The sequence below is a fragment of the Pantherophis guttatus genome, chromosome 14 (genome assembly GCF_059756535.1).
Source record: "Pantherophis guttatus breed Tessera chromosome 14, ASM5975653v1, whole genome shotgun sequence".
Lineage (NCBI taxonomy): Eukaryota > Metazoa > Chordata > Lepidosauria > Squamata > Colubridae > Pantherophis > Pantherophis guttatus.
In genome coordinates this window covers 22,648,036-22,672,147 of record NC_142076.1, presented here as the reverse complement: position 1 = coordinate 22,672,147, position 24,112 = coordinate 22,648,036, and the positions used below count along the sequence as shown (strand labels likewise).

The 24,112-nt window shown below is 56.4% G+C and overlaps 1 protein-coding gene across 1 annotated transcript; it reads right to left on the bottom strand.

The window, feature by feature from the left end:
• Positions 1-100: 100 nt before the first annotated feature.
• On the bottom strand, positions 101-24,096 carry LOC117679484 (multidrug resistance-associated protein 1-like). The gene is made up of 31 exons (XM_034441449.3): positions 23,557-24,096; positions 18,463-18,639; positions 18,056-18,181; positions 17,683-17,820; positions 17,092-17,217; positions 16,083-16,144; positions 15,661-15,792; positions 14,922-15,149; positions 14,362-14,539; positions 13,328-13,489; positions 13,135-13,227; positions 12,442-12,645; positions 12,162-12,308; positions 11,781-11,868; positions 11,406-11,478; positions 11,110-11,236; positions 10,588-10,764; positions 10,271-10,438; positions 9,924-10,101; positions 8,294-8,375; positions 7,559-7,697; positions 6,117-6,324; positions 5,176-5,486; positions 4,891-5,090; positions 4,670-4,796; positions 4,132-4,233; positions 3,288-3,434; positions 2,729-2,887; positions 2,228-2,394; positions 904-1,098; positions 101-803 (listed from the first exon to the last, which is right to left on the bottom strand). Exons 1-31 carry the CDS (start codon positions 23,590-23,592, stop codon positions 695-697), a joined length of 4,566 nt encoding a protein of 1,521 aa, XP_034297340.2. The 5' UTR covers positions 23,593-24,096; the 3' UTR covers positions 101-694.
• Between the last annotated feature and the right edge of the window lie 16 nt (positions 24,097-24,112).

The following is a 24,112-nucleotide window of genomic DNA, read 5'->3' as shown; positions in this document are numbered from 1 at the left end:
CAAGAGACACCCCCCAAGGCAGCTTGAGAAGGATTAGAAAGGGCCGTTCTCCAACTAAAAACAATTTACTACAAAAGCATCAAAGAAAATTTCAGTCTGCTCAACTTTGGAGAAATTTATTTACAAAAATTAAATAATTATCTTCTATGAAAAGAGATGTCTAGGGTGTTTTCCCTTAAAAAAAGGTCCACATTATTCAAACGGATGTTTCTAAATTCTCAAGCTGGCAGAGGGCTCTCCTTCACTTAAAATGTGACAAGGCAGCGCCAGGAGAGCTGCGAAGGCGGCTGGGGCTGAACCTCCCTATGGGGGAAAGAGCAGTTTTCCTCTTCTGCATCTTAACAGCCTCTGACCTTCTGCAACTCTTGAAGGAAGCTGTTAGAAAACCAAAAGGGCTCTTTCTGAATCTCCTGCAGCCGCTTCTCTGGATCCTTTCTCCCATCACCAGAATAAGATAAAATATAGATTTTTTGGTGCAGACGGTAATTCCAGCAAGATGGTCCTTCAAGTCAGGGGAGCCCCTTCTGCGCCCCAAGCTGCTGTGCTTCTCCTCTAGAGCGAGGAGGAAGAGGGAGCAGCTGTTCTACTGTCCAGGTGCCGGCTCTTTGTGCAAAACGGGTCCTGGCAGATGCTGCCAACCTGCCTGTGCTTTTCCCTGGGCGTGTGTGTGTGTGGGAAGGCCGGCTTCACCTGGTCAAACCAAGCCGGCATCTTTGGCCATGTTGCAGAAGACACCTCTGCTCTCAATGAGGTCAGCAGGAGCCCCACACTCCACGATTCTGCCTTTCTCCAGGACGATCACCCTAAACGGACAACAGCCCCGTCCATCACCATCTTCCTTTCCCTGCACAAGGGCCGCCCCGTGCCAACTCCTGCCAGCGGCCAATAATCCCAGAGCCTTACCGTGTGTAGTCCATGATGGTGTTCAAGCGATGCGCGATGGTCAGGACCGTGCAACCCTCAAACTGAGTCCGGATCGTCGACTGGATGAGGCTGTCCGTCTCGAGGTCTACCGCAGCGGTGGCTTCGTCCAAAACTAGGATTTTGGATTTCCGCAGCAGGGCTCGAGCGAGGCACACCAGCTGCCGCTGACCCACACTTGAAGGCAGAAAGGGAAGCGTTAGATGCCAAAGGAGCAACATGCTGGGTGCTTCGTCCTTTTAAATGAAACAGGAATTTTGTAAAGAGAGGCTGTGTGTGTCCTTGTGCCTGTTTCCCAGACACAGGCCGATGTGTGTGTGTGTGTGTGTGTGTGTGTGTGTGTGTGTGTGTGTGTGTGCGTGCAGAGCCTGGCTTCTGTTTATCTCAAAACTGACTTTTTACAGCTGCTCCTAAAAGGGTGGAGATGTTTGCCTGGACTCTGATCATTTCAGTCGCAAGGCACAGCTCAGGCTGGCATTTTCCAGGCAGCTAGCAAAAACTGCCCCAGATTACAGCCCATGCCAGAAACCAATTTCCTTGAATACTTAAGACATCCATTGCATCCTCCTTTTGCAAAAAGGCTGCAGCCAGAAATGGGCCGCTCCACTTCTCTCTGTCCCCCCTCTTTGCAATTAAAGAAAGTTAAGAACAGGACCAGAAAAAAAACAGAAAAAGATCCAGAGGAAGAAAGAACATCAAAGAAGAAAGAGAATGAAATATATTAAGAAAAAAGAAATGCATCCTCTGTTATCCCACTGGAAGTATTAAATTGGTACAATGTATAAAGATGATCTTATATCAGTTTCGTGTGTGATCCTCCATAACAACACGATTAGGAGAACACAACCATCTCCAAGGATTCTGAGCCAGGCTGTCCTTGAGCTGATGACTAACCAGGAGGAGGAGGGCGCACCGCCCCTCCCCTCAGGAAAGACAGCCAGCCAAGTAAACACCAGGCACGGTTTTTCTCCTGGTGCTGTGTTAAGGCAAGGCTGAGCTCACATCTGCTTCTTCCTAGGTTCCCAGGCAGCCAGAATCACACCTGAGTCTGAATCAGTCCTAGATGGAGAGCTGGGCACACAGCCAGAGACCAGTCAAAACTGCTCCAAAACTGTGGAACTCCTGCAAAGCGAGCAGATGCTTTCTCAGCAGTGCCAGTTTAACAAAGGGCTGGCAGAGCCAGAGTTTAGAGGCAAACAAGCTTGGCGGAGCTCAGCATCATGCTCTTAAACACGTGCCTAACATGCACGCACCCTTGTGTGTGGCAAAAACTCTGGGGCTTTTGAAGTCCGGTTGCCCTCTATACCTGAGGTTTTCTCCACCCTCTGAACACTCATGGAGGAGCTTATCAGGAAGGGAGGAGACGAAGGCTTTTAGGTGAGCAAGCTCCAATGACATCCAGACGTCGTCATCAGAGTACTGGTCAAAGGGGTCCAGATTCATACGCAAGGAGCCAGAAAACAGGATGGGATCCTAGGTAGGAAAGAGAAAGGAGAACAGAGAACCACCCATCCAGGACAGAACCCACCAAAAGGGTTCCATGGGCTCATCGCTCCCTCAAAGCTTCACAGCTGTTTCTCCCCCTTTCTAAAAGGGCCTCCTGGGTGGGAAGATTAAAATCTTCCAAGGGCTCTGAAGCTGCAAACGCACCAACTGGCCTTTGCATTTTCCACGGGCTCAAATCCAGGCTTTGCTTGCATGCATTCACTCCCAAGTGATTCCATTAAATGGGACTCCAGTTTTGGGGAGAGGCGGGGGGGGAGAGACCTTGCAGAGAAGGTCAGGCCCCAAGGCAGCCCCTACCAACCTGGGGGATGATGGTGATCTTGAAGCGAAGGTCATGGAGCCCGATTTTGGCAATGTTAACCCCGTCAATGAGGATCTCTCCTTCTGCTGCCTCTTTGATCCGAAACAAGCCGAGCATCAGAGAGGACTTCCCGGCCCCGGTCCTTCCGACGATGCCCACCTGCAGAGGGCGAAGAGCAGAGACAGAACGGCAGAAGCAGCTGCAAAGGGCCCAGCCTTCCCTCTTGGCCCAGCCCTTCCCAAGAGGAGTTAAACACATTTTGAGGGATCGGAGGATGTGTGGGCAGCACCGGACGGACATTCAGGAAACCATCCCAACCTCTGCAGGCAGAGACGATTCTCCTTATGGACCTTGAAGAGGTCTTGCCACGCAGGATCCCTTCTGGGCACACGGTATCTGCACTGCTCCCCAGTGATTCAGATGAGCACAGAAGGAGCTCCTGCCTTCACCAGCTTCCCTGCTGCCCCCTCCCTCCCAGTGCCAGGAAGCCTCTCCTCTCCCACCCTCCATCCTGCAGAGACGCGGCTGCTTCCAACCTCCAGCGCTGCCTGGAACTCACTTTCTCCCCACCGTGTACCACGATGGAGATGTCCCACAGCACAGGGTCCATGTCGCTCCGGTAGCGAAGGCTGTAGCCCCGGAACTCCACTCGCCCTTCCTGAGGCCAGCCGGGAGGGGCAGCCGTTCGCTCAGAGGTCCACTCGGCCTGTGAGAGATGGAAATCAGGCTCCCATGCGCCCCAGCTATTCCGTGGTCCGGGAGCCTTCCCAAAACCACCCACCGGCTCATCCCTTGGGCCCAATCCCCCTGCTCAGCACTCGGTCTCTCACCACCCACAGGATATTTTTCTGGAGAGTGCAAACGCCATAACAGGTGATTCCCAGCAAACGGCCAAGGCGAACGATGCTACTTCTCTTGGCCACCAGAGGGTGCCGCTGCTCTGCAAGTTGAGCGGTGGGAGACCAGATGCGGCCACTGTGGCCCCTTTGCCCTTGGATGGACAGGACTGGAGCTCATGCTGAGTGACAAAGCCACGGGGAGCCTGGGGGTTCGCTTTTGAGACTTTTAAAGAGAGGATTCAGCCAATTGCAGGGGGTTCCTAAGCATTAGCCAAATAGAACCTTCTTGTTTAGGATCAGTCTATCTCAAAGAACTATCTGCCAGGAAGTGAGAACAGGAAAGGGTGCAGGTCTTCCTTACTTGTGGACCCCACAGAATCTATGAGATTCTACGAGAGGTCCCTGTCAGTGCTGGCTGACCAGCATTTGAGCAGCTCCCTGAGGCTGCATCCTCCCCCCCCCCCGCCCCAAAGCTTCTCCTGGGAGAACCAGGCGGGTCCCAGGGATGCCGCTTCAGGCTTTTGTGCCCAAAGAAGACAATGCCGGCTGTGAGCAGAGACTGGCCTCTTTCTCCTTCTCTGAGTATTCCTTGACTCTTTCCACAGCTACAATGTTGGTCTCCATCTCGGAGGACATTCGGACCAGCCAGTTTAAGTAAGTGGTGATCTGCAAAGCAAGGGCACCCCTGGTCAACCCCAGAACTCCAGAGGAATCTGATCCCCCGAAGGACAGAAGCAGGCAGCACCTTTGGAAGACATCTCTGAGACAGCCGCCAGCAGGGATCGTGGACAATTTAGGGCTGGGATTTAAGGTGAACGCAGCCCCCCCGAGAGGTTGCAGGGAAGGACTCCTGGCTCAGGGCAGACCTCCAGACCAGACGATGGCAGGAGCGGTTCTCAGGGGCCAGAAGAACCTGGCCAGCCAATCCTAGGAGGAGCCCCCGTCTCTCAGGCGAGAGGCTATGCAATTATATCAATGCGATTATACTTCTAAAATCCCATTTTACTAGAATCCCTCCCACAGCAGGATGCATTCTCCCATCTGAGAAGGTTCGGCTCATGAAGAGGCTGAAACCAGCTGGGCCATCCTGAAGCCGTCCTACCTGCAGCGAGTAGGAGATGGACAGGCCCACCAGCCCCGCACTCAGGCTGTGGCGAGCAATGACGGCAAACAGGGCTGCAAAAAGGACGATGCAGTTGCCCACTGACTCCAGCCGGACGGCCAGCCACCTGCACAGGCCAGGGAGAGCAGGGTTAAAGGCCGGCAGAGAGCACCCTTTCCCAGCACTTGAGGGCTTCCTATTTCCTCCCCCAACAGGGTTACCGGTTGGCCACGATACTGGGGTAGTAGGCCTTCTGGTTTTCGTCCACTTTCAGGTCACTCTGCCTGATGAACCGTTTCTGCTCTCCGAAGGCACGGATGACGCTGACGCCCAGGAGGGTCTCATTGAAGTGCGAGTAGACCGGGGAGCGGCTGACCGACTCCAGACGCTTCAGCTGGCGCGAGGTGGCAACGTAGAAGCGCTGGGGAGGCATGAGAAGGGGCGGCAATCAGAGGGGCCCCGGGACCAGGAGGGAAGCCCCAGGGAGGGCCATGAGTGGCCCCTACCTGCACGAAGAAGTAGATGAGTCCCAGGGGGGGGATGACCACGGCCGCAATCGGTGTGGCCAGCAGGATGATGACACAGGCGCCCAGAACATTGAAGAGTGAGCCCATGAACATCTTGATGACCTGTGGCAGGGTGGAGTCGATGATGTCCATCTCCTTGGAGAAGCGGTTGACCAGGTTCCCGCTGGGCGTCTGCTCGAAGAAGCTCACCGGGCACCGCAGGACGTTGTGCAGCAGGTTGAGGTGGAGGCGGCGGGAAGCGAAAATCCCCCCTACAGAAACTGCCATGGAGTAGCCAAACACTGCCACGCCTGCAGGAAAGAAGAGGCCAAAACATGGACCTGACTGGAGCCGCCCAAGAAGGCCAACTCAGCCCAATGAGATCTGGGTCACTGGGAGCCCAAGAACATTCTGGAAGATTCCAAAGGCTGCCCATTGTCACCCGTCCCAATGAAATCTCCTGCAGAGGATGCCTTTAGGAGTGCCAGCCGATATGCCTCCGATCTGCTTCCCAACTATAGAAATATCCCATTCAGGGCAAAAGGCCGCCTGAAGCTGGCTGAGATACCAGCTTTGGGCACCCAACCCTGTGTCAGCTGTGAGGTTGCCGCCCCGCCGCCCCGCGACCAGGATCAGGACACCCAGACATTACTCGCTGGGCAGATTGTGAAGAGCCCAGGGCGGAGAAGGGAGAAGACGAGGCCAGCGCCTAGCACATAACAGCCTCCCTTCCATCCCATCCTGCTCCCCAAAAGACCTTCTCTTTCAAAAGATGGCACAGATCTGGATGCTCTGTGAGTTCTGTGCCCACAAAATACAGGATTCAGACCCTTGAAGAGGGGAGCCCTCCCTCCTCCAGCAGGGACCCCGGGATGTCCCTAGGTGAGCTGCAGGCCAGAAGGAAGCTGAACCCCCAGGGCCACAAGGGGGGAGGGGCAGACCTTGAGAGATTCCCAGGGCACCATACACCCCCAGGCGCATGTTGGTGTGCTGCTGCGTCCCGTTGAGGACGGGGTCGTCTGTCCACAGGCTGAGCCAGTAGTTAGAGGCCAGGGAGGCCACGTGGTTGCAGAGGAAGAGGAAGATGCTCAGGAAGGAGATGCCCAGCCCGATGGCTCTCATGTACTCCCAGTAGACGGTCGTCTTCACCTGTGACGCACAAGGCGGCCATCAGAGGGAGGGCCCACCACTCCACCAGGACCCTTCTGGCCCCCCAAGCCCAGGAATCTGCTGCCTCAACAAGTGCCCCCCACTTCTTCTCTGGTCACAGAAGGCTTGGGGGGCTCCTGGATCTGGTTCCAACTCCCCCCCCCCCAATTCCCTCTCTCATTCTCTGCCTGTCCCGGCTCCCTCCTGGACGGCCAGGGCAAGAGATGGTCACAGCTCACACCGTCTCTCCTTCTGGGTCCCCCAAAAACCTCGTCTCAACCTGGGAGGCGACCCTCGGCAGGCACTCGGCAATGGCTGATCAGAGGACAAAGGCAGCGGCGCCCTTTCCATCAGCCGTCTCTGCACCCAAGTGCCAATGTCCCTGCCCGTGTGTGTGTGTGTGTGTGTGTGTGACGGGGGGGCTTGAGCTGGGGCCGAGGAAGATGGAGCCCAGGCGGGCAGAGCGAGGTCAGCCATGAGCGGTTGCTACTGTCCAGTTCAGCCTCCCAGTGGGAAAAGGCAAACAGACACGACCTTGGCGGGCAGCAATGAAGGCCCTGAACTTGACACAGGAACCTGGGCTGGGGCCAGCTGTCCGAATTGCAGCCAGGAGCCTGGGCCAGCTGGAAGCCTTTTCCAGAAAGAAAACAGCCAATTCAACCCCCAGCTATTTGCTGTTTACACTGAGTGACCTTGTTCAACTGTGAAGCGTTTGTGATCAGCAGCTGGCCAATTTTTTTTTTTTAAAAGAGAGAACTGCGCCAGGTTATTGTTGACATAAATACTAATAAAACACTTTATCCCTGAATAAAGGAATACACTTAATCCCTGAACCTAATCCCCAAATAAAGGGACTGTCGGCCCTTTGAAGGCCGGCCAGGGATGCCAAGAGGGCCACTGGATCGCTCTCGGGCACATTCACTGAGTCTTGGAAGAGATCCTCTCTGCCAAAGTGCCTCGACTTCCCTTCTCACACTTCCCTCAGAGTCTGGCAGTGGAAGCCAGTTCCCTGAGCCCCCCCTACGGCCCCTTCCCCCTTCCCTAGGGCCAGCCCTCATCATCCCCCCTGAGGGTCTTTTCAAGGCTGCTGCTGCTCTGGGCAACGGCTCCTCTTTTGGAGGCAGGGGTTACTATGGTCAGCCCCCAACTCCGAAGCCCTTGGCTGCCAGTCAGGGGAGCCGGTTTTACTGGGCTAAACTGTGGAACCCCCGGTGGGCAGTGGCTGGGCTCTCACTTTCCCCGTCTGGGCAGTGTCCGCTTCGGTTAATTTCCAGGCGTTCTTCCCATCCGGCGCCTTCTGAGCCTGGGCCAGGCTGTTCTGCACCAAGGACTTCTCCGTGTCGCTGCTGTAGGTCGAGGAGTGGCTCAGCTGCCTGCAAGGCCCACATGCCACACTTGAACCCGGGCGGCTGGGCTGCTTCATGCAGTGCTCTCGCCCAGCCCAAAGCCCTCTGCCCATGCTCAGAGCAGACCGGCTCCCGCAGGCGTCCCACTCCCCCAGCCTCCAAAGACCCCCCACTGTGCGGGCATCACTTTGGCTCCGAACCAAGGGTCTCGTTGCAAAGGCCTGGGATCATGACAGGGGACACCTGGCAGGGGCTGAGCGCTCCGCCCTCCACAAGAGCAGAAGCCGCTGAGAAGCAGCCCTTGCCCACTGAAGGACTTCCCTGCATCACCGCGAGCAGAGAAGGCAGGAAAAATCGGGCTGAAGATTCAGTGATCAGGAATTTCCTCCCTGTGCTGAAGCAGAGTCTGCCTCCAGGACAGAAAAGACCCCTCTCCTTCCCCGTGCATCCCCTCGGCCAGCAACCGAAGGGCTCGAGGTGGGGCTAAGGCACCTGCTGATGCCAGGGAAGGAAGGGAGCAGCAAATGTGGGGGGGCGGGATTTTTCCTAGTTTAGGTGAAACTCAAAGTCTCTGGGAGCAAAGCACCCGGACGTGCCCCCCAGGGGCTGCTCGCCTTGCCCACCTCCTCACTTGGACCGAGTTTTCACTGGCGAGGACCCCGTTCTCCAGCAGCTTCTCTTCCTTTGTGAGCAGACCAGGGGTCTCTGCAGGGATTAAAAAGAGGGCAGTTAGAGGGTTGGTGCATGAAACGTAACGGCCAAAGCAAAGGAGAGATTCCCAATTAAATCCGCTACTATCCAGGACTATCCTCAAGGAGGTCTGCCTCTCTGCAAATATTTAAGAACTGAAGCTATTCATTTCAATCCACTCACTGAACGAGAATTTGGTGAGAATTTGGACAATTATTTTTTTTCCTAGCAAAGAATGCAAGCCATCAGAAATTTGGGGGGAAATTATCGAGCTTTTATTGCTGCAGGCTGCTTCTGCAGACTGCCAATTGCCAGCAGTTTGGCAGTTGAAATCTCACCAGGTTGACTCTGCCTTCCGTCCTTCCGAGGTGGGTCAAATGAGGAGCCAGATTGTTGGGGGCAAGAGGCTGACTCTGTAAACCGCTCAGAGAGGGCTGGGAAGCACTGTCCAGCGGTATACACGTCTAAGTGCTCTGGCTCTTGCTCTTGAGCGTTTCAGTAACTTCTCTCCACCCTCCTCTGTTCAAAACGCTTTTTATAAAGCCAAAGAAAGAGGAGGAGAACGAACACAGAAGAGGTGAAGGTGGTTTAAGCCCTTCTTAGGCTATGCTGGCTTGTTTAAGGAGAGCAGAGTCTGCAAAGTACAATTCAATTGGGCTGATACGGGCAAGAGTTAAACAAGCGATTTCCACGGCTCTCTTCCCACAATCAAGGAAAGCGGGATTTTTATTAGCTTTATAAACACCCAATTAAGCAACTCTGTTTTCAGGGTACAAGATGAACCGGCCTTGTTTCCCCAGCGCCAGCTGGCAAGCCCAGAAGCTGTTTGTCCAGCAGAGCAGCGGCCTGGGCAAGAACAGCCGCGTCCCGAAGGCTCTGCAGAAGCCTGGACTGTTTCTAAACCAAGATACACAAAGGGTTCGAGGAAGCAGCTCCAACCCTTGACTGGCCCTGAACCAGGCATTTCCAATCCTGCCCAAGAATGAGAAGCAACCCAAATTAGTTTTGGGACCAGTGGAGGAAGAGAAGCCTCAAAACCAGCCACACCACTGATGTCCGATGAGCCGGTCAGACCAGTCTTGGCAACTTCAAGACTTCAACTCCCAGAATTCCCCAGCAGACACTTAAAAGTTGCCAAGTCTGAAAACACCTATTTAAGAACAAGACAGATTTTTTTCAACTCAATTTCTAACAACCATAAGCTGGAAACCCCTCCAGGGTTCGGCCCCTTAGGGCACCCATTCACACACAACACTGCACAGCAACCAGCCAATTAGATAAACCAAGCCTTCTTCTAATACCCCCTCAATAATCGCAGGAAAAGGACAGGCAGTAAACACCCGAGCAGCCACAGGGAGCAGCCAAGACACAGACAGGATGGAACCTCCAGCTATCAGCCATCCAAGGGATTTTCCCACCCAGATGGCATCAACAGCAACATTTGCCCAGGGCTCTTTCCAATCTCAGCAACCCAAGTGGGTGGTAACGGGGCAGGGAAACAAGAGCACCCATACAGTAGTGGGACAGTGGCTATATCTACATCCGCCAGTGCCCGCTCCTTGCCTTCGCCAGCCACGTTGTGATCCGCCCCGGCGTACGTGCGCAGGAACTCCGCGAAGGCCCGGTCTTGCTTCAGCAGCTCTTGGTACGACCCCATCTCCGATATTTTCCCTTCGGACAGCACTATGATGGTGTCCATCAGCGGCAGGTAGCTGACCCCGTGCGTCACCAGAATCCGAGTCTGGGGCAGGAAGGAAGAGGCCAAACCAGGGAGGTTGGGGGACGGACGGGTTTGCGGTGCCCACTGAAGGCAACCAATGCAGCTCAATATAAAAGAGACAGCGAGAAGATCGGGGATGAAAAAAGAAACCCCACCCTTTGAGTTCCCAGAGGCTTTCCCATACACCTACTTTGTTTTTCAGGAGGCCCTTTGGCCCAATGACTTTGTCGAAAATGTGCTTCCCGACGTGGGCATCCACGGCCGACAAGGGGTCATCCAGCAGGTAAATGTCAGTGTCGGCATAGACGGCCCGGGCCAGGCTGACCCTCTGCTTCTGGCCGCCTGACAGGTTCACCCCCTGCGGAAGAGAGAGTAGCGCCCTCAGGGCCGGGCAGGAGCCAGAGCGCCACGGAGAGCCCAGGCGCTGCCCGGGGGCTCCACAGAAGAGGACGTGAAAGGGAAATGGCACCACACAGAGATTTTAAGCTTTGGTGTGGCCTCAAGCACCTTCTCTCCAATCTCCGTCTGGTCTCCCGAAGGGAAAAGCTCCAGGTCCGGCAGCAACGCGCAGGCCTCGACCACCTGCTGGTAGTGCTTCCCGTTCAGCTCCCGCCCAAAGAGAATGTTCTCCATCAAGGTTGCGTTCTGGATCCAGGCTTGTTGAGGGACAAAAGCCACGGAGCCCTGCCGAGAGGAGACCCCCCCTTGAATTTCCCTTCCAGGCAGCCCACCGTTGCTGCCCTGAGATCCCACAACTTCCACCGGGGGAGGGCGGCTGCAGCCCCCCAGGAAGCCCCTGCAAGAGAATTCTGCTTGCCTGCCCCTTCCCCAGAATTCCCTTTGGCTGAAGGACATCATAGGTGGCCCCCAGGGAAATGAGACCCTCCTCTATTTGCCAACCCAAAGAAAGGAGCCGCTCCAGTCAGGGCCTGAGGTGCTGCTGGTGGGCCACGCCTCAGAGATGCCCCTCCCTCTGCCGGATCATCAGATAAGCCCCCCCAAGCTCTTCTGCCCGCCTGTCCCACGCACCCTGAGAGAGACGTGCCCCTCCTGCTTCTCCATTTCTCCTAGAAGAGCTGACAGGAGGGAGGATTTGCCGCACCCGACCTGGCCCACCACAGCCACCAGGGAAGAGTCCTGGATGGCCAAGTTGATGCTGGAAGAAAAGGAATCGCCAATTCAGCCTGGACCCCCAGAAAATCACTGGAGCAAAATGGGGGAGGCCTCCAGGGCCTGTGAGAGGCCAAGGACCATCTCTGGGGGCCCAGCTGGAGAGCCAAAAGTTCAAGCAACCGGGGGGCAAGGGATGCCATCCAGGGTCTTACCTGTTCAACACGGGGGGCTCTGTCCGTGACCAGCTGAAGGAGGCACTCTTCACGCTGACACTGTTGCTGCCCGCTAGCCAGTGGCAAAAGGAAAGGTGCCCTTGAGCAGGATGGAGGCGGCCAAGGGCAGCAGCTGCCAGGGATGGGGACCCCCTGGCCCTCTCCAAGGGATGCCTTTCTGGACTCCCCCGCCCACCTGCCACCTCCAGACCCCACAGTGCCAACCTAGCTGAGCATCACAAACTGGGAATTCTGGTGACGGTGCAGATGTTGGAAGATTCCAATGAGCCATGCTGAATTTAAATGGGGGGGGGGGAGAATCTGGCAGCTGCTCTCGACACCAACTGCCCCCTTGGCTGACAGTGCTCAGCTCACCATTCCTGAGGTTTCCTCGGACGACATTGTCGGGATCCAGCTCTTCATGGGACAGGAAGACCCGGAGACGCTTCAGGGACACGCTGGCCTGGACCCCAATAGACAGGCCTATCCTGAGCACTCTGCCCCGAAATTCTGGGGCCAACAAGGGTGGGGGCTGTGGGCTGCTCACCCCGGAATGGCAAAGTTGGGAGGGACTGTAGAGATTGCCTAGTGCAGGGCTAGAGACCATCTCTCCTTGAAGGCCTCCAGGCGAGGAGGACTCAGCCTGTCCTGCTGGTTGACGCTTGTCCCCCCCCCCAGGAAGCCCCCCCGGCCTCTGCTGAGTCTCGAGTCCTGCTCGCTCCCACCCCAGCTGACCCCCGGCCAGAAGACTCTCACTTGCACGATGCTGCTGACCACCATCGGAAGGATGTTGAGGGGGAACCGGAGGATGTTGAACAATGCCAGGGACACAAACGCCTTCTGGGCATCCAGGATGTTGTTTTCCGAAATGGACACATAAACGGCGAAGGTGGACAAAGCAACCTGGGAACAAGCAGGCCGGGCGGAGTCACGCCTAGAGGGAGACGCACCTGACCAGGTTGTGCAGCAGGAGGCACACGCTACCCCCAAGCTCACGGAGCCTGGGAAGCCCCTAGAGAACCCTGGAAGGGCTCACCAGGAACGGGGCGCAGACCCAGGTGAAGGTGCCAACGGCCGCCAGGTAGGCTGATTTCTTGAGGACCTTCAGCTCCTCCTGCCGGATCTCCAGCACTTTCCGCTTGAAGGCCAGCTCCCAGGCGTAGAGCTTCAGCACTCGGATCCCGTTGAGGATCTCGTTCATCAGCTTGATGCGGCTGTCCTTGCTCTTCATGTGAGCCACCTGGAACCGGCCACGGAAGCCCGTCAGGACACGCCTCACAGTGGCCCAAATCCTGGACTGACTGCAGCTGGGCAGCTCTGGGCTGGACCCCCGAGGAGCCATCCTGGACTCCGATTCCCATAACCTCCACGCAGTTAACTCGGATTCTGGGAGCCGATTCCCAGCCCCTCCAAACAGCTCAGTTGGGGGATGGCAGCGCTTCACTGGCGTTTAGTGATTTAATTGTTCTTGTATTTAAAAGGGGAAGCCGAGCGATCTAAGCCAGCCAGTTCCTCAGCTTCAGCAACTTTAACGTGAGTGGACTTCAACTGCTGGCCAGGGAATTCTGGGAGCTGAAGTCCAGCCATCTTAAAGGTGCCGAGGTTGAGGATCGGTCACCTGGACAGATCAAACCCTTTGGGGAAGCAGGCAACGCCACCTGGGAGAGACCCCGGCCCCTCCAGCCCACCGTGGCCGAGTCCACTTGACCGTCACGGCAGAGCCTCCCACCTGGTAGGTCTTGGTCTTCATCGCTATCACCGCATTCACGGGCACCAGGAGCAGCATGACCGCCACACCAGCCAGGACGGAGGGGCCTAGATTCTGAGGAAACCATTGGAGGCACATCGGTTCTCACGATCCGGAGAGGCCTTGCGGGGTGTGAGGGGAGCCCCTTCCCCAAGGGCCCCGGGGCTCTTGGTACCTGCCACAGCAAGTAGAGTGCCAGCATCACTTGGAAGGGGGCCGACCACACCATGTTGATGTAGGTCGCCAGGTCCATGAAGCGCTGGGCATCCACTGACATCAGGTTGACGATCTCCCCCACCGTGGACGTCTTCCGTGCCGAATTGGTGATGACCAGGGCCTTGGCAGAAGAGACAGCAGACCGGGGGGGGGGGGGGTTAAGCATCAAGGGAGCCCCCACGACAAGAATGAGCTCGCAACACAAACGGAGAACTCGGAAGCCTCACGTGGACTTAGAGCTGGAGGCCCCATTAGCCAAAAGAAGCCTCAGGAAGGCAGCCTGGGGTTTATAATCCCTGCGACAGCTACACCAAATTCCCCTGCCCTTCTGTTTTTGGGGGGGGAAGGGGAGGAGGTGATTGGGGCAAGTAAGTGACATTTCATCCTAATTAAGTTTGACTACATTTTCAACACAGTTAACATTAACCATGATTTATGGCTTGGATATTGTGGGGTTTCCTCATCTCCGGGCCAGCCTAGAGGCGGTGGGGAGACGGCACGAGAGAGCCAGGATCACAAGCCGGGTCTCTCTTTGGGGAAGCCGCAACCCAGCGAGGTGCCAGTCGAGCCCATCCCGAGCAGCGGAGAAAGAGCCCGAGGCCTTTCTGCCCACAGAGCCTTTCACAGAAGGTCATCAGACGCTTTTGCAGTTAATGAATTGCCAGCTCTGCTCCCAGCGATTCGGGCAATGCCACCCCCGGCCTGTGTCAGGAAAAGCTCCTTCCAAAGCCAGTCTTGGCAAAGACTTTGCTAATAAAGCAGGGAGGAAAATGCCTCTTTGTCCCAAGGAGCCTCCTGCCGTGCAGGGCTCTCCCTTCCTGCCTTTCTTCCCTCCAATCTTCCTGCCTCGGCAGACATGCAGCGGCCCCCTTACTTCTGGGGTGACCATTGTGTCAAGGAGGGGCCGTCCCAGGCGGCAGCTCCCAGTCCCCTTGTCCAGCCAAGGACGGAGGTGGCCCCACCCCCAGCAGGCGGCCACCACCGTCCCCGCACCTTTCGGTAGATGGCCCCGATGACAGCCGTCTTGAGCCTCATCCCCGTCACAAAGCAGATGTGGAAGTACTGGTGCAGGACCAGCGTCTGCAGGCCGGCCATGAAGAAGAGGAGGCCGGTGTAGAGGAAGCCCTGCCAGCTGGGGGCGCTCTTGTCGTTGACAAAGTTAATGAGCAACCTAGGAAGGAGAAGGTGGAGATGTTACAGGAAGGAACCACAGGCCGAGTTTTGGGGCCGGCCAGCCCAAACATCCTTCCCCCCCCTCCCCCGAGGCCGGGAGAACACAGGGTGCTGGGACGCTCTTAGGACAAAAGCAAACACACCGGTGAGGTTCAAAGCAGCAAAGGAAGCACAAGAGAAAACAGCTTGCAATTCATGACATCAAAGGCAGGGAAGTTTGTAACACTGGGGGCGGAGAGGGGGATTCGACAGCTGGAATGCTGGGCTCAGCCTCCTGAAGTCCTGGTATGAGTTTGCCACCCAGGAGGAGCCCCGGCAAGGGAGCAATGAGGCAGTCAAGCCACCGAAGGTGAAGGGCAGGGAGGGAGTCCAGCACTCACTTCAAGAGCTCAGGTCCTGAGAACATCATCAGGTCGTGGAAGGCCTTGAAGAGGAAGCTCATCAGGAAATAGGGGCCGAAGGTCTTGTAGAGCACCCGGGAGAGCGAGGGCTCCCTGCTCCTGGTGGGTGGTCCGAGGATCAGGGCCTCGGCCTCCTCTGCCACCTCCGAGCTGGAGCCGCTCCCTTTGGCCGGCTTCTTGGGCACGTAGCACATGGGGCTCAGAAGCCTGTGGAGGCAGAAGGGGGTCGGCATGGAGGCTCTTTGGGATCACTACCCAAACACTGCTCAGGTCACCCAAACCGGTTATCAGGGTGGATTGTGGGGCTTCCCCCCTTTTGGGATCAGCCCCCCCCCACTTCTGGCCAGAACCACCAGCCAGGATGGGAGTTGCAGCTCAACCAAGGCACCCCGAAAGCATCAGCCAGGGAAAGCAGCCACAAGGTGTTTGTGCTGTGGGAGGACAAGGCACCTCCTTGCCCCCCAGTTAGCACTGGGAGACCCTGGGGGCTGTCGATCACCACCGACTTAATTTAAGGGCCCCAAACCAAATGACAGGCAGGGGCAGGAGCCACTCCCACCCCCCACCTTTGCCTTCTCCGTGAAAGGAATGGCACTAAAGAGCAAGGTAACAAACAAAAGGCTTTTGTTGACTAGTGTCGCACAAAAGGGGCCCTCCTGAAGCCCCCGCATTTCCAAAGCAGAGCCAAGCGCTAACGGCCTCTGGGAGCAACACGCACTTCCTGGCCCGGGCGTACTCCCGGGCCCAGTGGGCAGCCAAGCCGGGCACCACCTGCTCCGACGTGTCTTCCTTGTTCAGAGACCACAAATCTTTGGCTTCCAGCGGCTGCCGGTACCCGTGAATCATCAGCCTGAGGGGAAGAGGAAGTTTCGGCCTCAGAGTTACACAGAAGGGCTGCTCTGCTCCAAGCCCCTTTCAGAGGAACTGCACTGTGGCCCCGCAAAACGTCCCACAGGTCCACAGAAGCTTTGGCCTCCAAAGGGCTAGTCAGCTCAGCCAGGTGCCCTTCAGGTAAGTGGGACTACAACCCCCAGAATTTCCAGCCATCATGACCTATGAGCAGGGAGAGTCCCCTCTCAGCTGTAAGGCTTGACTGGAGAATCAAGAAGTTCAAGTCTATAGAAATATCTGTTTTCTTACCCTGAGATCCACCAAAACGTGATCTTGGACAGGAAGGAAGCCCCGGACTCTGGGCAGGGATTCTTGGGGGGGGGGAGGAGAGAAGGGATTAAGCTGGTTATTGAGTATCACTAGCTTCTAATGGCCTTCAGACAGCGGGGTGGGGGGGTGGGGAAAGCAGGGCAGCTGTGTCCACATCGCCAGCTCAGCCGACGGCCGCTCTCTCCCAGAGCCCTTTTAGAGCAGAGCCAGTTTTAGAGTTCAGACCCTTCAATAGGATCAAAAGACGTAACTGGTTCTCTTCATGAAGCAGAAAGTTGGCGATCCCAAGTTGACTGTATACAAGGGAGACGGGAACGTGCCTTGTGTGGCCCTGGGGACAAATCCTGCCCGTAATTTGTTTATTGTTATGGTATGATCTCGGCAAGATCCACCTTCAGCCTGTTATCCACCTCCCTTCTGGTTTTGCAGGTGCGGCTGGAGCTCATGAACTCACTGAGGCCAGAGTGGCCACCAGCGGCATCACACTCTAAAAAGAGCCCGCAACTGGGAGCAGAATTAGGGGTTCAGGCCACAATCCGAGAGGTTATGCAAGGAGACTGGTCAGACCCTCCTGCCTTTCTGAAGCATTGCTCAAGAGGCATTCGCCCTCCCAAAATACTCCTAATGGGAGGAAGAGATCACTTTGGCACAGAGAAGTCACCAAACAAGCTTAAAATTCCCGACTCTTCCCCAAAATCCTCTCTCTGATTTGGGAACCTCCTTCGTCCCCATACAAGACTTTGATCGTTTGCACCAATGGAAAGGAACAGAACCACCTTTTGAAAAACAAACCTCTAACCCAAATCACAGCCAACAATTGTGGTGCAGACTGGAAATTCAAGCCACAGAGGTTGGACAAGCGGTTGCAAACAGTTCAAAGTTGTTCACATGCAATTGAGCAGAAGATTAAAAAGAGTTTCATTAAGCAAACACATTACTTAAATACCCAAATATGACTCATTCAGCCAATTGCCGGGATAACACTTACCGGGCCATGAATGTTTTCGGAAAATAAAGGTGGATGTTCTGGGAAACAGGACAGAATAAACTGAATTAGCACCAAAGCGAAGTAGATGTAGAAAGTGGTGTAGCGGAAGGCATCTATTTCCGCATCCTGGGAAGGAAAATAAGAATGCCACAGTGAAGTTTGTGGAATTGCCCTGGGAATATTAGTGCCTTTTTCCCCAATAAGAGTTCAGCGTTGTCGAAGAGGAAACTCTGGTTGAACCTGCCTGGGTACTAAATTAATCGAGGGGAGATGCAAATTGTGTTTGCTTCATCTCACTGAGCGTTTCGTTTTGAAAAGCCCACAGGAAAGTCTCCGAGTGATCACCAAGGAAGGATCCCCCCACCAGCTGTGGCCACAACCACTGGCCACGGGGGTGGGCAGAGGGGTCCTTCTTCCCAGAGGACGGGTCAGCTCAAAGGGTTAGTCTCAAATGAAACCCCAAGGGGTCAATTTATGGCCTCTAAAGCCACAAGACCCCTGAGCGTTCAACCTGCCATTAACCCCAGCCTCACTTGTTCAGCTGCCCCTCCAGCTCGCCAAGGATTCTGCCCACCAGAAGTTGGCACTCACCGGGCACAAAGCACGCATCGTTTTGGATCTGAACATGATGACCGCACACAGGAATGCAATCAGCCAGAAAAGGAGCAACACTCCCGAGGACTGGGCTCCTTTGATCCTCTCGTACTGGATCAAAAACGTGGCAAGGAGCTACAGATACGGAAGTCAAAAGAATAGACTGTTACTGCCTACGGAGGCTCGCAGAGCCAGAGCTCTCCGGGATCACAGCTGCTCACTCCGCCCTCGAACTGGAGCAGGCGTGATCCGAGATTTGCTTCCCAGGGTGGGCAGCACAGCCGCCGTCAGCCACGCTAACGGCTGAAAGGGAGAAAGTCTGATGGATCAAAATGCACAAAGCCCAATAATCCAAGTTACTCTCACTCACCATTGTTATGCCCAAAATGGTAGGGCTAATTAAAAAAACTGGAGCTCGCACAATGTGGTGATTTCTTTCCCAGAAAGAGTAGAAAAGGTCCGTCCAGCAGACGAGCCACAGGAAGAGGCCCAAGGCCTGCAAGACAAGAGAGGACGGGCTCTTTACCTGTGCAAATCGCTCCTCCCCAAGCAAGGGCCCAAGAGGCCAACAGAAGTTTTAGAGTGTCCTAAAGACTCAGAAAGGAAAAACCTGCATTCAAACCAATCCGTCCCCCAATTCCCCAGTGCAACACACTCACAGGAGAGGCCCTTCTCTGCAGGTTTCCAGCAATCTCCTCCCCCCCAGCACTAGGGCTCCCAAGAGAGGCCAGGGGGCCAAGCCACAGGGCTGGGGGGCGGTCTGGCTTTCCAGCTCACCGTTTTGGCTTTGTTGAGGTGAGACATTTGGATGTAGCCCCGGTCATGGTGGCGGAGGTAGGCGAAGTAGATGGGGAAGCCCACCCAGAGGTAAAGGCAGGGGGTCCAGGCAAGGACTGTGTTCTGGAAGCACGGTGTGAAGTCCGGGTGTTCCGTGTACCACGTCAGATTCCAGTCCTGGGGAAAAGCAGACATCAGGCAGGGAAGGGAGGTGAGGCAGGGGTGAAATGCTACCGGTTCAGGCGAACCAGCCCAAACCAGGAGTAAAAAAATTTTTTAAAAAAAGTTCCGATGATCAGCTGACGGGCAAGCATCAGAACTTTTTTTAAAAAAACCTGCCAGGGCGAGGTGAGGTGCCTTTAAGATGAGTGGTCGGGGACAGGATGTCGGGAATGGGCTGCTGCGAAAGACCAGGAGCAAAGACACATACACAGACACAGGCTCAGAATGGCAGCGCCCGGATCTGCTCCGGGGCCTTTAAGAGCAGCGGAAATCGGCCATCACACCGCATGACCCCCAAGGCGGCTCCCCTAAGCGGACCCACCGCCCAAGGAGCACGATTTGGGAGTGGCTATGGCTAGCCCGGCCTGGGCAAGGCCAGAAGGGATGAATTCCCCAACTCCGGTTCAGCCGACAGGGGACAGGACGTCGGGCACGGGCTGCTGCAAAAGACCAGGAGCAAAGACACAGATACACACAACCTGTGCACACAGAGGTACCGGTGAGGTTTTAGTGAGTAGCGCAGGAAGCCAGACTTGCCTTCACAGGTACGAAAGCTTTCTACAAATGGAAAAATGCCAGGAGCAAGCGTGTGCTTCTTTTTGCACTTGCTCCTGGCGTTTTTCCATTTGGAAGACGGAGAGGAGAAGGAAGAAGAAGACAAGGGTGATGATCTCAGGCACGTGAAGCAAGGTGTGAAAATCTGCAGCAGGAAGCTCGGGGTGAGTGAAAAGAGGGAGCAGCCGAGCGCTTTGTTTCTCCGGAACTGGTAGTAAAAAAATGCTTAAATTTTTTTTTAAAAAAGTTCCGACGATCGCGTGTCACTCAGCTGATGGTTGGAACTTTTTTTTTTAAAAAAAATTTACTACTGCTTCTGTCGAACCGGCCCGAACCCGTAGCATTTCACCCTTGCCCCACCAGCTGGGAATGCAAATCAATTGGGCCCCAACATCAAAGGGAAACTCATGTGGCAGGAGTTTCTGCCTTGTTCCAGGAGAGCCCCAAACCTGCTGGGGGGCTCCTGCCTGGAGGGTCAGTCAAGGGTCTCTCCCGCTCCCTTCAGCTCCCACCTAGCTTCACTTCCAAAGAAATCCCCCTGAACTGGCGAACTGCAGCTCACCCAATGCCTGGGCGATTCTACAGGTGCATATCCTGCAGGGCCGCCTCTTTCAGAGGGCCAGGCGGTGCCCCCCACTGCTCCACAGGAGGGAGGGGGGAGGATGCCTCTTCGTTGCCTCCGTTCAAAAGCACCACCTGCATTTTTAACACTCCCACTTCTTTCTTCCTTTTCTTTGCAGCGATCCCAAAAATGCGGTAAGAAGATTAGCTCAGCCCTTCCTCTTGGCGGCCTCTCCAGAACCCCAGCAGAGAGATTAACGGCTATTTTTAATTGTGAAAGGAGGGTGGCAACAGGGAAGCTATTTTAATGGCAAAACATCCCACCAATTTAGGAATCGGCCAAGGGAAGGTGGGAGGCCTGTCAAGGGATCCGTATGAAAGCCTCACTCCCCCGCACCCCAACTTTTCCCCTGGCCCATCATCCCCCCCCTCCATGGTTTCTATAAGAAAGGTTCACAAACGTTTCTAGGCCCAAAACATGGCTGCTCTGCGCATCGTGTCTGATTCGGAACCACCCAGCAACCAAGCCGAGCGAGGGGGAAGGGGCCGAAACCAGACTCTCTGGGGAAAAGCCCTGAGCCGTCCTGGGGGCCCTGCGTGACTCTTCATCCCAAAACTGAGGCTGGTTGGAGCGGTGTCCAAAATGTCCTTAAGTGAAAGGAGAGGGGTTTTAAAGATAGGCGAACCAGAGAAGGGCAGAAGAGAAATGCCAAGGAACCTCTGCCCGACCCGGCTCTGTGCAGTGTGAAGGGAAGAAGTGGCTTGCAAAATCTCCTTTCTTGGAGCTCGGAGGAATCGACCACAACAAGGAGAAAGTGCGTCATGCTGGCCGGCTTTTCAGAGATGACCTGAGGTGACTTGCTTATCCTCCCAGCCGCCAAATTTAGCAAAGCATTTTGCACCCAGCTGCTCCTTGCCCTGCCCGGCTCCTGCTTCGAAGTTAAGGCAAAGATGAGTCAGGAGGCAGCAGGGCCACTCCCTCCGCCCACCCGCTCACAAGCGCCCACGGGAACTCCAGCAGCCTTCATGCCCCAACCTGACCACAACAAACCCACAGCACAGCAAGTTTCTCCCCTAGCGACAAAGCCAGGGCCTGGCACCCCCTTTTGAGCGCTTCCTGCAGGTCCCTTTCCCACTGAATTGGGTGTGTGTGGGGGGGGAGTTCCAAAGCCACAGGACAAGCAAACCAAACAAATTCTGCTGATTGCAGAGCTCTCCAGGGACAAATGGACAACCCCTAAAAATATTACAAATCATCAGAGCCACGGACCATCCAGGCCAACTCAGCTTGAACTAAAGCCCCAAACGACCCAGGGCCAGAGACCGGCTGCTTTGCCTGAAACCGCTTGGCCTAAAATGCAGTAAACAAAAGTTGGTGCCGCTGTAATTCAACTCTGGCTCGCCAGAGCTACGATTTACTGAAGTCTGGCATTTTGCAGACAAAACAAGTTTAGCTGTGAAAAATAGGCAGGGACGTCTGGCCAAACCTTTAAAGCAGAAGCAGAGCAATGAGAAGCCTTTTCTCATATTGACAATGTGCAATTCTGTGCCATTTAATACAAATGCATACAAGTTGGGGACAGTCAACATTCCTGGATCACTGATTATTTGACAACCAAGATCCTATTTCTCTCCCGCGGACTTTTAATACTGGGAGTTCACCTGCCACTATGAAAACAAACCAACTGCCTGCCCCACCAAAATTTCTCAGAATTTGAGACTCAGAATGTGGCTGTTATTCATTTTTTACACTGCAAAGCCAAGATTTTACAATTGTTGGCACATTTCAGAAGCATGAAAGTATTCGCCTGAATACTTAAAAAATGACACCACTTTTCCAAGCGAGTCAGAAGGCAGGGAGCTCAATCATTAGGGTGAGGCTAAGCAAACCAAACACTTGAAAACCTGTGTTTTGTCCAGAAATCAACACCACATAACGATCCCTAATTTCCACAACGACTCAGCCTGTTGTATACAACCTTCAACAGGCCACGAAAGAGAATTCTGTTCTGTCCCACAGCTGATAAATGGCTTTTTAGTGGAAAGTGGGCATCCGCAGCCTGGCTGTCCTGGCTGGGGCCCAGGAAAGCCACTTTGGCCAAGAAGGACCCTACTAAGCTTAGATGGGGATCTGGGATCAGAGGAAAACAGAGCGACTGAGCCCTTGGGCAAGGAAAGCTTCCAAGCAATGTTTCCCATTAGAAAACCTCAGTCCAAAGGCTTTTAACTGTGATCCCTCAAGCCATCTGGTCACATCCTGGACCAAGCCTGGCCCGAGGAGGCTTTTTGAAGGTGGTTGCTGGTTTGGGAGTAAGGACCGTTTTGTTTCCGTTAACTCTCCTGTCATAAACAAGCAACGAGCACAATTCCCTGGCAACCATCCGCTCTCCTGCTTCAAGCAGAGGGAATCCTTGCAGGTCGAGACATGCGGGACGGTGAATGCCAGCTGCTTTCTGGGCTGCTGCAAAGGCCTGGCTAGATGTGCCACGTTCAACGCCCACAGCAACGGCTAACGGATGGGGGTGGGGAAGCTGGGCATTGAGAGAACCAGCAGAGTGGCTGGCAAGACGCAACAGGTTTGCTGGAGGGGGAAATACGTAGCAAGGCATAAACCGAGCAACTGGACACCTAACTTATATTTATTGCACGGCTGCCTGCAAACCAAACAGTTGCTAACAGTCCTGGCCAGCTTAAAGGCCAACGTGGTTGGAAGCCAAGGAAAGTGCCAGCCCCACGGGTGCCGGGGCAAGGGACAAGAGGAGCAGTCCTGGGTGGGGGCATCTAAGAAGCAGCAGAGAGAAATCACCTTTCAGCCGCAGACTCAGGGTGCCAGGCGGCATCCTGGGTCCCTTTCCAGGTGTGACCAGGACACCAAGGCTGGCTGAGAAAGGCTGGCGGGGCATCTCAGCCACTCCTTCAGCGGGGGGGGGGGGGCGAGCGGGGGGGGGGGCTGTCCAGGGACACACCACCGCCCTTCTTCCTCTGCACCAGCATGGGAACCAGGCGGAGCCTGCCCACCCGTCCAACTGGGCAGTGGGAAGCTCCTGAGCGAGTCTCAGATCCGGCCCCAGCCTTTGGCCCCCCCCGCCCTTCTCCATTTGCAACGCGATGCCAGCCAAGACCTTTTGTGTTTTCCGAGACGGCCCTGGCAAAGGCTCGGCCACCGGCCACCCCCACCCCGCCTAATCCCACCAGGAAGCAGCCCCGCTTTGGCAGCCTCAAGCCGGCCAGGCGCCCCTGGGGAACGCTTTCCCTCCCTGGCAGAAGAGCCCTTGTAACCCGAGTGGGGCCCGAAAGTGGTTTTTCCGGCTCCTGCCGCGGCCTCGGCTGCCCGCCCGTTATACCAGCGCCTCTGCGTGCGGGAGGGAGGGCCGCGCAAACTCGCCAGCTGACAGCCGGCCTCCCCGCAGTCGCCCGCCGAGACAAGTTCCCGCGCGGCGAACGGAGCTCTGGAGCCCGAGCGCTCTGCCAGACCGGGGGCGGCGGCGGCGGCGGCGGCAGATGCTGCCCGGGCGGGAGGATGCGCCCTTTGCAGGCAGCCCGGGCGGGCGGGCGGGCGGGCGGAGGTTCCCAGGCCGACCGAGGCAGCCCTTCGCGCCCGGAGCCAACCAAGACGCCGGCGCAGCGCAACTCCCGCCGGCCCGGCCCGCTTTCCGCCCGCTCGCTCGCTCCCTCGAGGCGGCGCATACCGGTGCGGAGAGCGCGCCTCGCCCGCCGCGTGGCCGGAGTCGGCTGGCCCTGCGCGGGGACTCTTACCCAGAAGGGCGCGTGGCAGAGCCAGGGGGCGCCCATGGAGCCGCTGGCCGGGAGGAGGCAGGGCGTCGGGGGGCGGCAGGCGCAGCTCCCGGGCCCCTCGCACCGCCGGCAGCGCAGCAGATGGGCGGCCGGGGCAGGAAGGGGGCGGAGCGGCGGCGCCGGGGGGCGGGCGCTGGTTGGGCGGAGGGGCGGAGGGGGGCCCGGCAAACCGACGGGGGGCGCGGGGAGCCTCTCTCGCCGGCCTTCCTTGGCCAGGGCCGTCCGGGGACAGCGGGCGGGGAGAGCGGCGCGCGGGGGCCCGGCCGCCCCCTTCCCTGGAGGAAGCTGCACGGGGAGGGCGGCGGGGGCAGAAGCCGCTTCGCCTGCGGCCGGAGCGGCCGGGAGGGGCCCGCTGGGCTTAGAAGAAAGGCCGCCACGCCGGCTGCAGCGAAGCGCCCCTCCCCCTCCGCCCCTCCGCCCCCCAAGCCCCTCGGCCGCGCTCCACCACGGGGCGGGGGAGGTCGCCTCGCGTGTGCACGATGAGTCCGGGTGCCGCCGCCAGAGGGCGCCGGCGAGC